At 37.3% G+C, this 14,400-nt stretch overlaps 1 protein-coding gene across 6 annotated transcripts; it reads left to right on the forward strand.

The window, feature by feature from the left end:
- Positions 1-145: 145 nt before the first annotated feature.
- KBTBD3 (kelch repeat and BTB domain containing 3) lies at positions 146-13,117 on the forward strand. 6 transcript variants are annotated; one of them, XM_083854437.1, is made up of 5 exons: positions 441-471; positions 5,093-5,279; positions 6,790-7,130; positions 8,231-8,472; positions 11,319-13,117. In XM_083854437.1, exons 4-5 carry the CDS (start codon positions 8,249-8,251, stop codon positions 12,937-12,939), a joined length of 1,845 nt encoding a protein of 614 aa, XP_083710563.1. In that variant the 5' UTR covers positions 441-471; positions 5,093-5,279; positions 6,790-7,130; positions 8,231-8,248; the 3' UTR covers positions 12,940-13,117. The 6 variants fall into 6 exon arrangements, with proteins under 6 accessions (XP_083710562.1, XP_083710564.1, XP_083710559.1 ...); XM_083854436.1 differs by lacking the exons at positions 441-471; positions 5,093-5,279 and adding an exon at positions 146-198; XM_083854433.1 differs by lacking the exon at positions 5,093-5,279 and having other exon boundaries at positions 424-471.
- Positions 13,118-14,400: the final 1,283 nt, after the last annotated feature.

Consider the following 14,400-nt stretch of genomic DNA (forward strand, 5'->3'; position numbering starts at 1 on the left):
GCGGCGGAGCTGCACCCGCGGTGCCATCAGAGAGGAACACTCTCCGGCAATGGGCGGGCTCTCAGCCTGAGTGGCGGCCGGCGGAGCCATTCCCAGTGCGAGGAGCAGGAGAATGACGCCGGAAGGAGCCAATCAGCTGGCGCGGCCACTGCGGAGGGTGGGGCAGACCGGTCGGTGAGCTGCGGGTGTTGGCTGCAGGTGGGTGCGCGCCGCTCGGAGGGAGAGCTCAGGGGGGACTGGCGCTGCGCCGCCTGCGGAGGGGCGGCAGCGGCGGAGAGCGCCGCACGCCGCGGGCGGGTCGCGCCGTGAGGAAAGGGGATCCCTTTGCCCCATCCCGCCCGTCCTGTCAGAATTAGTTCTCCCTTAGAATGAACGGAGCCGCCGCGGGGCGCAGGCGCGGGCGGCCTGAGCATGCGCAGTAGGGGCGCGGACGCCGCTGCCTTTCCCCGGCGGGCGGGGCCGGTGCTGCTGGTGAGGCTGAGGCTGGGCTGGGCTGGGCTGGGCTGACAGCCCTGGCACAAAGAACCGAGTTGTCCGCTAAATTGTACCTCCCTCGGCCCTGTGCGGCACAGGGAGGTGGATATTCCCGGCGGCGGGGGAGGAAGGTTGGTGGTGGCGGTGGCAGCGCGCCCCGCTGAGGTGTCGCCGTCGGCGCCTTGGTCCTGCTGCAGAGATGTCCGGGCCCCTGGCGGAGCTGTCGCAGCTCTGTTTGCCTTTTATTGTCTGTAAAGGGGAGCTGATGGTCCCGAGAGCAGGTGCGGAGCCCTGCATCACCCCAGCAGGGTTCTGGCTCCTGAGGATCCCTCCGAACAGAAGCCTCTTGGATCCTCTCGTGCTCATTGTTCTGTTAAGAATTCCAATGGTTGTCAGAACTGTGTGGGTTCCCATGTGCCCTCAATTATAAGCCATGTCTAAATCCTCATAAAGTAATAAATTTGCTTGTCCTTTGGTTTTGGAGTTGAGCCTTAGTTGAGCCTATTTGAAAATTTCCTACCCATCTTTCTGTTGCTTGCCTTTAGAAATACTTACACTTCATCCATCCTGTATTGACCATGTACAAATGATGCAAAAATGCTGAAAGTTGTATTATTGCAGGTATTTGTTACAATCCTCCTTTTTTTGTTGCTGTTTAGCATTGCCAGCTCACTGTTAATATGGAAAGCTGCTGTTTTTACACAGGCCACGACTCTCGGCCTAGAATAAGTCTCAGTTATAGCCGAGTATAGATTGGTCTTCACAAAGTATTTTAAACACAGAAGTTACATTGCATAAACAAATGCTTAATCCAGGAATCAGTTGGGTATTTGACTTATTTTGAAATATTATTCTATTTTTCTTCATGATTTAGTGAAGCAAGGAATGGCATAGTCTTACTCATTATCCAAACCGATGGACAAAGTTATGTGACAGGAGAGGAGGATTTAACACAGTCAAGAGAAAAAAAAAAAAAAACAACAGGAAAATGCTCTTCACCAATATCAAACTGTAGCTGAGGCTTACATTTCAAACTTTGTATTCTGTGCGTTTTGAAGAGGAAATTGTGGCCTTTGGTATATTATATGATAATAGTAATGGATTGTGGATCTTACCTAGTTCCAAAAAACCCCTCTGGTCTGATTGATAGGCTTGGCTTGTCCATGCTCTCTACTGAAGAGATTTAAAGATGTAGCATTTTTTTTCACTAGTGGATTAATTTTGTTTTTGAATGAACTTCATGCGTAAATGCAAACTGAAGCTCAAGATGCACTGTCTAATACGTAAGATAATTATGGATGTATTCAATAGGAACCCACAGCTTTATTTTAAGTAAAACGTGCTGTTATAATAAGGTATGCTAAATTATTCTTTAAAAATGTTCAATATTGTATGCATGTTTTGAAAAAACTTCACATTTTAATCATATGCAAAAGTGACAGACTACAGAAGCCATTAAAAGCTGTCATTTTCTTTTACAGAATTTGCAATTGTTTTCACCAGAATTTGAAGTACAATATGTTATTTTAATTCCATTTTTTTCTGAAAATTAACATTACAGTTCTTGATCTTTTTTGGCTAAGAAAATAATTTGCAGTGTAAATTGATGAATTGGAGAAATTTAATTTTAGGGTAGAATCCAGCTCGTTTTAGTTGTATTAAATGATTACTGCTTTGTCTTAATGAATTCATGTGTTTGTCAGGGAACATGCATTTAATGGTCACTGCTTGCAGAGTGGGAATCTTCCACTTTTGGAATGCTTCCAGGAATTAGTGTGATTTCCTTACTTCCTACTGGTACCATGCTGGGATTCTTTCCGTGTTGATTTTTTTTTAAATCACTTCTAAAGAACACAAACCTTTGAAGTCTCTGTGTCACCTTTCAATCTGAGAATACTATCTCAACATTTATTATTGATAAATGTCACTTTTGTGGATTAAATGTCTCAAAATGTCCTGTGCATTTTTTTTGCTTGTCCTAAAATGATTGACTGAATATTATTTTTCTTTGAAGTTCAGTTATTTATGAAAAACCTGTGAGACTCAGTTGCATTGAAATTTCCAGGCAGGAACTTGGAATTCTCTTAGTGTTTTCAATCTCAGGCAATCAGTGACAATCAACACATTAATGGAATATAAAAGCACAGAACTTGTACTTAGTATTTATAATTTAATTACATTTTAAACCACTCTTGCTTTTTAGTCAGCAATTAGAAGTGTCACCAAATCCTACAGATACCTGTTCCACTCATAATTGTCTTAGTGAATGTTAAATTAGATGCATAGTGTAGAGTGGTGTCTTTAAAACTTACTTACAAGTCATTAATTTCTCTCCTTTTGAATAGACAAGGAAAGAAAACAGCAAATCATCTTAATGAGTATACAGTAGACTCAATAATATAATACTTTTAATATTAGATCTTAGAATGCTGATCTTGACCTTTTCAAAATGTGTATTAATGCACAGTGAAATTTTGTATTAAACCCCACCCTGAAATTCTCTAGGGAAATCTATACAATTTCTTCATCTTCACTGTGCTTAATTCTTTCATCCTAAGTACATAAAGTGTTCTGTAAAATACCAGCTCTTAGGCTTCCCTTTTTTAACATCCTGCTTCCTAGTAAGACGTACTGTCCAAGCTGAGAGGAGGCCACATAATAAATGTAATGATCCACTGAAGAACAATTTATTTCTCATAAGATACCTGCTATGAAGTACAAAGATTTATTTTTTTTAATTGGTGAGTGCTGTAGCACAGCTGTATTGTGCTTTCAGATAAAAGCAGATAGATTGTTTTACAATTGTTTGTAAATAATAAAGTACTAAATCAGGATTGAGTTTTGCCAGCTATGTTGGAAGAGGAGAGAACAGCTACCTGCACAGTGTTATTTGTGATTTCTGAGTGGCCACTCTGTTGTGCTGGGAACAGTCTCGAGCCTCAGTCCCATTCCAAGGGTTTGGTCCTGGTTATTGTCAGGCAGGCACAGCCCTAAGGGGCTTTTCTGGCAAAGCACCAGCTGAGCCATGTGTGATACTTATGTGTGCTCAGTACTTCCACAAAACAGAATTCCCTAGGCTATCTCAAAGTCACACATATTTGTATGTATATTTTTATCTCACTATTATAAAGTGATCAAACAGTTTGGTGTCTTTTCCTTGTTATTCACTAAAATAATTGCCCATCTTCCACCATTCTCAACTTTATTAGCCTATTTAAACTTCTCTAACTGTTTTATTTATCAGTTGTAGCAGCTAAGGCTGTTTGGACTGTTGGTTTAGCAAAATCTTTTCAGCAAAAGTGTTTATTAATATACGTACATTATATATGTTCCAATCAGTGCTTTCTACAACAGATTCTGCACAAACAAAAGTTCATCTTTGCTCAAAGGTCACCTCACAGTTCTGTTTGCTTTGCTCTTTCTGATCTGGTGGAATGGATGTGAAAATAATTTCCAGGAGGTGTATTGCAGTGGTTATGATTTTAGTGTATGCCTGTATGTTCTGAACATGTCTTGGATGTGTTTGGTCTTCTTTATGAGTGTAACAATATGCTGTGTTTATAGTCTCCTAGTATATATCTAGGATTCAACATATATCCAGGTTATTAAATTCATAGTCTAAAGGTCATTTGGACTTTCCAAAGGAAAGGTATAACAAAATAAATTACACATTTCAGTATCTTCTAGGTACAGAATTATAAGAACACTTAAGAAGGATTGTTGATGGTGCTAACTAAAAGACAATCATAAGTATCTTACGTCCTCCATATATCTTTGGAAAGGGAACATTAGCATTGCAAAGTTCCACTAGAAATTCAGTGAGGTTTTGGCGGCTGTTTGCATGGAATTAAGGTCAGGTAAGCTACACTTTCTTGTAGCTTTTTACCAATGCTTCGATATTAAGAGTAACTATGTGTATATCTCATATTTTGACTATGGTCTTATCAGAGTTCTCAATGTGGTTACTTGGCATCTGGATTGTTGTGTTCTGGACTGCTCTGTCCCTTAGTGTCTTGGGAAAAGGACAGTGTTAAAACTGGCAAAGGGTCGTAACTGGTTGATCCCTTACAGCCCTTCTAACCCAAACCACTCTGTGCTTCTATGACAGAGGGGTCCTATGAGGGGCACAGCTAATGAGGTCTGGGCCCTTATTACTGGATTTTGTGACAGATCATAAGAATCCTCTTACCCTCAGAGCTCCCAGGTGGTCCCTTATTTCATCCATTATAATGACCAAAAGTAGATTACTGTCCCCAGCCTTCTGTTCAACTGCTCTGTGGCCCTACACAGACTGGCCACTGCTTGCCACTGGACTGTCCATGCAGAATGCCTGGCCCCTCAGCTGGAGACCTGTACAGATAGTTTTGAGAGGTACATATGTGTCCTCCACACATGTTATTTAGGGCTGACCTTAATAACTGTGACATTTGTATCAGTTTTTACTGTAGCAGATAAGTAGCCTTGTGTTTGAGGTGGCTTACAAGAAAAATAAGTCAGGGCAAATGTTTAACTTTTAACTTTAGGGGAGTTTAGTGTTGGAATTGTTTTCAGTTGTCTTTGTCAACCAATTTTTTTTTGTTTGTTTGTTTTGTTTTGTTTTGTTTTGTTTTGTTTTCAGAAAAGTGGGCTAATAGAGCTAATGGGGCATTTGTCAGTGTAAGATTGTAAAGGTCCAGTACGTGAGCAGGGAGGTTTTGTCAAGTGGTGAGAGACGGGATCACATACAGCAGTACCTGTGTCGTGTCCCAGGAGAGGCTGCAAGGCTGGTCGCTGGACAACACACAGATGTGTCTTAAAAACCAAAAGTAAGAGATCCCAGTGTTAATGAACTGGAGCTTAGTTCTTGGTAATCCACATGAAGACAGGCTTTGTAGTTAGAATTCTCTGAGAGTTTATGGAGCAAATAAAAGGAGGGTGTTCCCCAGCATTTCTGAGCTGCAGACCTCTTCAGCATATATCTGCACCCCCTAAGTTTCTTACCCTTTTTTCAGAGTTGATCAAATATTTATAAAAAACCCTATTGATTAATTCATATGGCTTTGTAGAAGAATGCATGAAATAATTATAAATGCCTTGTTTAACATGCCAAGTTTTAGCTGAACCCTCATTAAAAGAGTTTGGAGGGCTCTAAAATCATCAACAGATTCAGCGAAGGGGTACATTAATACCAAAATTATAAAATAAGTCAGGAATTGGCTGCAAGACAGCTGGAAATTGAATTTTTTATATGTATTTTTTGATGGAGAGAAGGGTGAATTAGGCTAAGTCATTGCACAATATTCATTACTACATTCCTTAATCGTGGACAAAAACATTAAAGATACACTGCTGAATTTTGCTTTTAGGAAAATAATGAGATACTGCTGTTAGAGATTAGGATTAGGATGCACTAGATGACTTGCAAATTGGACTAGTGAGACAGTGATGAGATCTGAACCATAATGTCCTACAACAAATCTTGTATCAGTGAAAGAATTTTAGGATCAAACTCAACTAAGGAGAAAACTGCAAGAAATAATAAGGAAAACCAGAAACTCAGCCTTAGAAGTGGACCTTGGAAAGTTTGACAATTACTCATCCTAATGAAACTTGAGAGAGGCTGTCAAAACTCTTGAAAATTTTAAGAGTGACTAAATATATAAAGGAAAAAGAAGTCAAGTAACAGTTTTTACAGAAGAAAAAATATATGTAAGCATTAATAAATTGACTGTGTAATTAAGAAGTTTACAGTCTCTACACCAGTGTACTGGAATAGAGTTTTTGTGGTAATAGTGTGGTAAAAGAAAGCTTTCTGAAACATTGATTGCTTGTATGAAAGTGATCATACGATGTCTTGCCTCAAATGGCATAGTGGGACTTGATTACAGTAGATGTTTCCATGTTCATTATACAAATATGGATATTACTGAAATTGGTAATTTTATCTACAGAAAGCACATTGTAGGCTGGAACTTGCTATAGAAATTTCATGTAAGGGGAGAAAAATGTCTAATATTCGTCGTCAGTTCCAGAATTTTGCAGAAAGGTTTATGTTTCTTTTAGAAGAAGTGTTATTTTACGTGATGCCAAATAAACTCTGAAATCCACTTAACTTTTTAAAAAAAGTTTCATTAAAATCTGAGAAACTAACGTTGTTGAAGCAACTTTGCTTTTGAAGATTCAGCCTTTTGAGGAGCAGGCTTTTAAATTTGTAAGAAAAGGGTATTCTAGAGAATTCTGACATATGAAAAAGTTTTATGCTTTATGGAAGTTGGGGTTTATGAGGCCATACATTATCAGAATAAATGGTGGTCTTGTTCTTCTGTATTTTCCTAGTTCCTCAGGCTTAGAATGGAAAGAGTGAATACGTTGAGATTGTCTGGCCATGGGAAGGAGAAGATGCCTGCTCCAAGGGTGCCAGTGCTGGCAGCAAGATCACTGGATCTCTTCTCTTCCAGGAGACATGGAGCTCTATTGGTGGTTGGAGCTACCTGACTAGATAAAGCATAGATCAGTCTGCTGTGAAAATGCCTCACATGAAGAAGACTGCCTGATGGTTTAGTTTGCTGTGATTATATCATGTCATCAGATGAGCCTTTTCACAAAATTAAAAACCAAAACCAGTATTTTCTTGTTTCTGGGTTTTGTTTGGAATTTTTTGTCCTCTGTCAATTCAGGTGGGCCATTATCTGTTGCTGATTTTAATTGGAACTGTGGAAGCAAAATCCTGGAATAAAAAAAAAAAAAAAAAAAAAAAATTGGAATGTTTCTTTAAGCTTTAAAATAGGCAATCTTGACTCAGATTTGCAGTAAGGGCATTTTATGTATCTGCAATATATAAATAGCTCTTTAAATAAGTGTAAATAAAATATACACTTGTTTAAAGTTTCTTTATGTTGACAAAGTGAAATAAAATATTTTCATTGTACAAAACAGTTAAAACCATAGAAAAAAACCCCCACTCTTCAGTGTAGGGATTTTTCACCAGAAAAAAAACTTGGCTGCTGAAAAGGAGATGGTCTTAAATTATTTATGTTCTAAAGCCAGTTAATTTACGCCGCTGTAAATGAAACTCAGAGTGGGCAAACATAAAGCTTCCTAACAAGACTAGAGGTAGGTGACAAAATCAGTTGCAATTGACTAAACACTCAAAGGTATACTGTCACCAAACTGTCTCTAAATGACCCTATTTGGTAAGTCCCAGCAATCCTGTTATTCAGCCAGGCTGTTGGTATTGTTTGTATTCCATTATTACAGTCCAGAGTGTCTCATGGGAATCCACTTAGGACGTAGTCTAATAGTCTGTGTCTCCCTTCCACTACAAGATGTAGAGTGATCAGCCTTTTGGAGTGTGAAATATCTAACAAAGCTTTCTTTTTCCATCTTAATTTTACATAAAATTGTAAGAATTTGGGGGTTTTTTGAGGGTAAGCCTAGGACTAGTCTTACTCTTAGATGACAATTAAACGCACTCGATGTGCTTCATGTGGACTTTACTGAAAAAGTTCCTACAGGTGGGTATTATCTATAGAATTGTTCTCTGATATATGGCAGATAATTTACTTTTCAAAATTTTCTGTGTGAATATATTTTACAAAGTAGTAGAATTATCAAATTCAGTGTAAAAGTCACTTGTAACACAAATTTCTAACTGCATATGATTTACAAACTAAATTCAAAGCTAGGAACTTATTTGTTTGTTTTATGGTGTATTGATTTTGTTTGGGTTTTTCTAATAATAAGACTGTAGAATCAATTGCTTATTTTTCCATTTCAGGAATAGATTGAAGAAAACATGGCCAGTCAACGGGATTACATTAACAGACCTATTTGCAATGGAATTTCTGTTCCTGAAAATAAAATCAATACCTTAGTGGCTGAAGGTCATGGACAACAAATTCTAAAAGTACTACAAAAGTTCAGAGAACAAAATATATTTTTTGATTTTAAAATTCTCGTGAAAGATGAAATAATTCCCTGTCATCGATGTGTACTGGCAGCATGCAGTGATTTTTTCAGGTAAACGTGATTTTGGTATGAGTTTGCAGGAAATAGATTCTAAGTTCTCTGGGAGGAGGGAAGGAATAGAATTTTTTAAAAATAGTTGAAACAATTATCAGTATTTACATATATTTGCAGAGTTTTTGAGGAAAGCATTCAAACGTCGTTTTAAGGATATGCCAGATATGGCTCTTTGTATTTTCAAAAAGGCATGAGGACTTTATGAATCCAGTTTCAACAGCAGTGGAAAATCTGAAATAAAAGTTTCAAATCATAAATGTGTGGTTCTGCTGTTAGGTTGAATTGACACAAGTTATGTGTGTTTAAGAGTTACCCGTTGCCTGTATGAGTACTTGAAGGTCTGCAAGGATATTGTTTGATTTTTTTCTATGATAGTCTATGTACTTTGACACATTTATGTTGTGAAACATAACAGATTGGTTACAAATACATCTTGTACTGAGCAGTTGTGGATAAATTGTACATAACTTGGGAATAGAACTGGTTTTTGTTTCCCCAAAAAGTATAGTATAGTCAGTATAGTAGAGATTGTCTTCAGAGGTATTTAAACACATATGCATACTTTTCCTAAACTACAGATTTCAGCATTTCAGCATGAAATGGATCTTCCGTCTTGTGCTTAAAACTATGTATTCCTAAGGGACAGCCTTCATTCACAGATAGAATATTAATTTTTAAAGAAGACTTGCTAATCTTTTTATTAGAAAGGTTCAAACTTGCAGTTCCACACTGAAAGTGTTTCTGAATACAGTCTACTAAAAACAAAGCTAAGATTCTAACAGTGCAAAAATGGACTCCTGGGAATGAGTTAATAATAGCCTCAGTTTGGTTGCCTGTACATAAGGTGAGTGTTATTTTCAAATATCCTGGAACATCCCATGGTCTAAGTGAGTTTGCCATATATGACAGAAGACAGCTAGATGTGTTCTAAGAATTACTGAAAAAAAGAAGAAATGCAGTTGAAATTAGCAGTTTCTACACTGTAGGAGCAGATTTGGGGTTTTCTTCTGACACACAGAACTACTTTCATTTTTCCTTAACTGCTTGACAGCACCGAGATGATCTGGTAGAAAGAAATACTAGGATGAAATAGCTTCCAGTGGTAATTTTTAGAACTGAAGTTAAGTACATGGAAACACAGGTTTCCTGCTTACCTCTTCAGATTAAAATCTGCCAGGAGAGAGATCTCTCCCTGCTCCTAACAGTTGATATGGCAGATAACAGCAGCCATCAGATTCTTAAGGTGTCCTGGAATGCAAGAACCATTTTTTACCTTCAAGGAATAAAAAGTACCTCAGTCCACTACATGCATTTTAAAATGGAACACCTTTTGTCTTCCTTGGCCTTTGGGCTTCTTCTAGTTTTGGCTTCACTGTGTAAACTGAAGAATCAGCAACATTTTGATCCTTACTTGTTAGCTTTCAGAGTCAAAGCCTTTGCCTACATTGCTCTTCTACTACTGGTATTGTTCAGTTGCTATTTTACTCCCTAATTAGCGATTTCATAGCTCATGGGTTAATGAAGAAAGCATTACAAGGGTCATCATTTAGTGTGCAAAGAGGTCTTTGAGACACAGGTGTCTTATTGTAAATTTATGTTCTTGTTCAAGAAGTCAGGCAAGTTCCTGCTTTACCAGATGTTCACGTCCCAAAGAGTATGTGCTATACACACTGTTGGTTTTTTTCCTCTTTGGCTTCAGAGAAGGATGGGATTTTAAAAATCTCATACAACAGAGATACTAAGTGTATGAGACTTTTATTACACTTTATATATATAAATATATATATTTATATTTGTATTACACTTTTTTAATATCTATATATAATATTTATATATAGATATATATATATAACACTTTTAAAATATAAATTAACTATATTAATATCCAGAGTCTCTACTTTGCTTTTGATGATTTATCTTTCTCCACTATTATCTTGTGTCATATTCAGAAGCCACTGCTATCCTAGCTTGAGGCTTAGGCTCTGAGAGGGAAGGGCAAGGGATATTGCAGCACTGTTCTATTGCCAGCACTTACCTGCTTGTAAAACTTTTAATTATTTTAGCTTGCCATGTTAGATTGTATGAAAGAGTTAAATGTTATTACATATTTAAAATAAAGCAGTTAAAGTTGTAATAAAATTTCCACAGATCTCCTGATCAATAGTTCATTCCACAATTTCAACCATCATCTTTGTATTCAGTCATAATCTACTTTCTGCACAGTTTGTGTCATGCAATCATATGTCAAAACCTCATTTTTACTCTGACATTGGCCTGTACTCATACATCTCTCTGTGAACTCTAAAGCAAGAATTAAATTTCTTTGTGTTTTTTCTCCTCATTTACCCCTCACCTACTTTTATTTCTGAGGACTACACCCATCATCTGTCTGGCCATTTGCTCAGCCTGCAATTTAGAAGGCTTTTTTTTTTTTTTTTCCCCATATAATTTTATGTACTCATTCACATTGCATGACCCAACTCATGGGGCTTTTTTAATATGTATTATTTAAAATCAGCCTTTCTTTCCCAAAGTTGAAACATGCTGTTCTGAACAATTTCACATTTTCTCTCACATTGAGAGCTGTAGAGAGAGAGCTGTTTGTGAAAATCCATACAAAACACAGGTGCTGCTATGTTAAGCCATCACTTTGAATATGTTCTTATCACCAGTCATTTTTTCTTCAAACACACCATTGCTCATACAAGAACTTCCATATTTTAGACCTATTTTAGACCAGCCCACATTATTACATGCTCCTGATTGTCTCCTTCCACATCAGTGTTCTTGTCTGTTTGTTAAATTTTTAATTTGTGTGTATATCTTCTGTATTTTATTCACAGAGCCATGTTTGAAGTTAATATGAAAGAACGGGATGATGGCAATGTTACTATTAGTAACCTATCACCCAAGGCAGTGAAAGCTTTTCTTGATTATGCTTACACAGGAAAAACAGAGATAACCAATGATAATGTGGAAATGCTCTTCCAACTGTCATCATTTCTTCAAGTTTCACTCCTTTCCAAAGCTTGCAGTGACTTCCTAATAAAAAGTATTGATCTTGTGAATTGCTTACAGTTGCTTTCTCTGTCAGAAAGTTATGGGTCTGTCCGCTTGTTTGACCATGCACTAGATTTTGTACAACACCACTTTTCATTGCTGCTCAGATCCAGTGATTTCTTGGAGATGAATTTTGAGATATTACAAAAATGTCTCGAGGCTGATGAACTAAATGTCCCTGAGGAAGAATCAGTGCTGAAAGCTGTCCTCCAATGGACCAAACACAACTTAGAAACACGGCAGAAATACCTGCCTAATTTGATTAAAAAAGTGAGATTACACCAGTTACCTGAAAAGACTTTGCAGGACTTTCTGCATTCTGAAGAACACTTACTTAAGAGTGCTAATTGCTCAGTAATAATCAATGATGCAGTTAAAAGTGTGCAGAACTTCAGTGGATTGTTTCCAGATGCACGTCCTTCAACAACAGAAAAATATATATTTGTTCATAAAACCGATGAAGATGGAGAAAACAGACATACATTCTGCTACAACATCAAAACAGATAAATGGAAAGAACTACCACATACGCACATGATTGATCTGCCAGGGTCAAGTTTGTCTAGCTATGGAGAAAAAATATTTATAACTGGAGGATGCAAGGGGAATTGTTATAGGACTGTCAGGCTTCATATTGCTGAACCATTCCATGATGCCACTGACCAAACCTGGTGCTACTGTCCAGTCAGCAATGAATTCTCCATAGTGTCAGCTATGAAAAAACCGAGGACAATGCACACATCTGTTGTAACCTTAAATCAGCTCTTCGTAATAGGTGGAAAGACCAGAGGAGCTCAAGAAACTCGGAGTCTCTTGGATGTAGAATCCTATAATCCTCTTTCCAAAGACTGGAAATCTGTAAGCCAGTTACCAAGAGGGATCTACTATCCAGAAGCAAGTGCATGCCAGAATATAATTTATGTCCTTGGCTCAGAAGTAGAGATCACTGATGCCTTTAATCCATCTCTTGACTGTTTCTTTAAGTATAATGCTATGACTGATCAGTGGTCTGAGCTTGTAGCAGAATTCGGGCAGTTTTTTCATGCAACTCTAATCAAAGCTGTTCCAGTGAACTGTACATTGTACATATGCGATCTCTCCACCTACAAAGTCTACAGTTTTTGCCCAGAAACCTGTGTTTGGAAAGGGGAAGGATCTTTTGAATGCGCTGGCTTTAATGCAGGGGCAGTTGGGACAGAAGACAAAATTTATATACTAGGTGGTGATTATGCTCCAGAAGAAATCACAGATGAAGTTCAAGTCTACCACAGTAGTAGGTCTGAGTGGGAAGAAGTTTCACCAATGCCAAAAGCCTTAACTGAGTTTTACTGTCAGGTCATTCAGTTTAATAAATATAGGGACCCCTGGTCACCCGTACTGACAATTTGCTCTGGAGAATTTTGAAACCCCCAAGTCAAAAGAGTATTTAAATGCACAAGTTGTAGAGCAGTTTTTATGTATTAGTTTACAGATGGAGAAATATGTACTCGTTTGTTTAAATTTTCAGTTTAAATTATATGCTGTAGGATTGCTTTTGGTAGAGTCCATTAAAATGTCATTCATGCTAGTCATTATACAGACAGTATTACTTAATTTTATATACAAGTCTTCTCTGTAATTATCAGAATAATTTTCAAAATTATATTCATTTTCCAAAAAGAATATTCATGACGAATTAGTTGTGTAATATGTGCCATTATTTCTGTAATACTCAGTTGTCCCAACAGACAAATTGCTAAATGAGAGAACTGACTGTGATACTGTTTTCCCTATGTAACTGAAGTTTAAAAGACATTTTCATGAGTTATTTAGATTTTCTATGTTCATAAACCTGTAGGAGGAATTCACTGTCTGCTTTATCTTATCACAATGACCTTAGCAAGGACAAGAGCCAAAGTGACCTTCACAGTATTAAAACCAGGTATCTAACTTGAAGAGGCTGATAATTCTTGTCATCTTACTTCAGCTCTTCAGTTTTGCCAGTTTTTCCCCATCCTTGTGCCTTAGTAGTAGCTTTATATTCTGTTTCCATCCCATTAACTGTGGCATAGTAAACTTCAATAACATACTGCAGCGTAGGTAAGATTTCTATAGGATGGATGATTCATGTGGTATCTTTGCTTCAGTCATGTTGCTAACTAAAGAAAAAAAAAAAACCTTCAGGATGTTTTCTATCAGAAGTCTTCCATCTCTGAAGTCTTCAGTGCTACCTACTAAGCAGTCACTGGGCTGCTTATAGCAGAATCAGAGCTGTTGCTTCGGTTAACTATGGGAAAAGTTTGTATCTTGTCATACATCAAATACAAAGTTACAAAACTGCACCCCCATATTAAAGATCAATAGTAAATAGTATTTCTGAGGTGAGAAATCATCTCTTTTGGTTTATATTAATTAAAACACTTGAACTTTGTGGTAATTTTAGATGTTAAAATATTACACAGTAAATGCTACACAATATATTGCTTGATAAACTTTAAGTAGTCAGCTATTATAATGTTAAAATTGCAATGGACTTTTAGTGCTAATATTGGTCTAGCCATATGTTGTGAAGTAAATTTGATCTCATGCTTACAAAGTCAGTCCTCTTTCTGACAGGAGGATACTGAAATTAGCTAGATTTCATAAATTAATTTATAATCTTCCACAGCCTGAGAATTTCCTTTCTTACCAGGTATCCAGAAAAGACACTGAGAGCCCTTATATTCCATATAAGTATTGTGAAAGCAGTAAGATTGTCTTACAGAATAATGGTTCTAAACATTTAATCACATCTTTCCAAGCAGTTTAAAACATGAATAAAATTTAGTGAGGCATCAGAGACATCTTTTATATGTCTTGAGACAACTGTGGTAAGTTCATTATCAT

Source organism: Zosterops lateralis (genome assembly GCF_965231275.1).
Source record: "Zosterops lateralis genome assembly, chromosome: 2".
Lineage (NCBI taxonomy): Eukaryota > Metazoa > Chordata > Aves > Passeriformes > Zosteropidae > Zosterops > Zosterops lateralis.

Bases quoted from the DNA above. Each gene is read 5' to 3' on its own strand.
- KBTBD3 (XM_083854436.1), top strand. From the start codon at position 8,249: ATGGCCAGTCAACGGGATTACATTAACAGACCTATTTGCAATGGAATT. The intron at 8,473-11,318 runs GTAAACGTGATT...TTTTATTCACAG, and splicing joins GCATGCAGTGATTTTTTCAG to AGCCATGTTTGAAGTTAATA.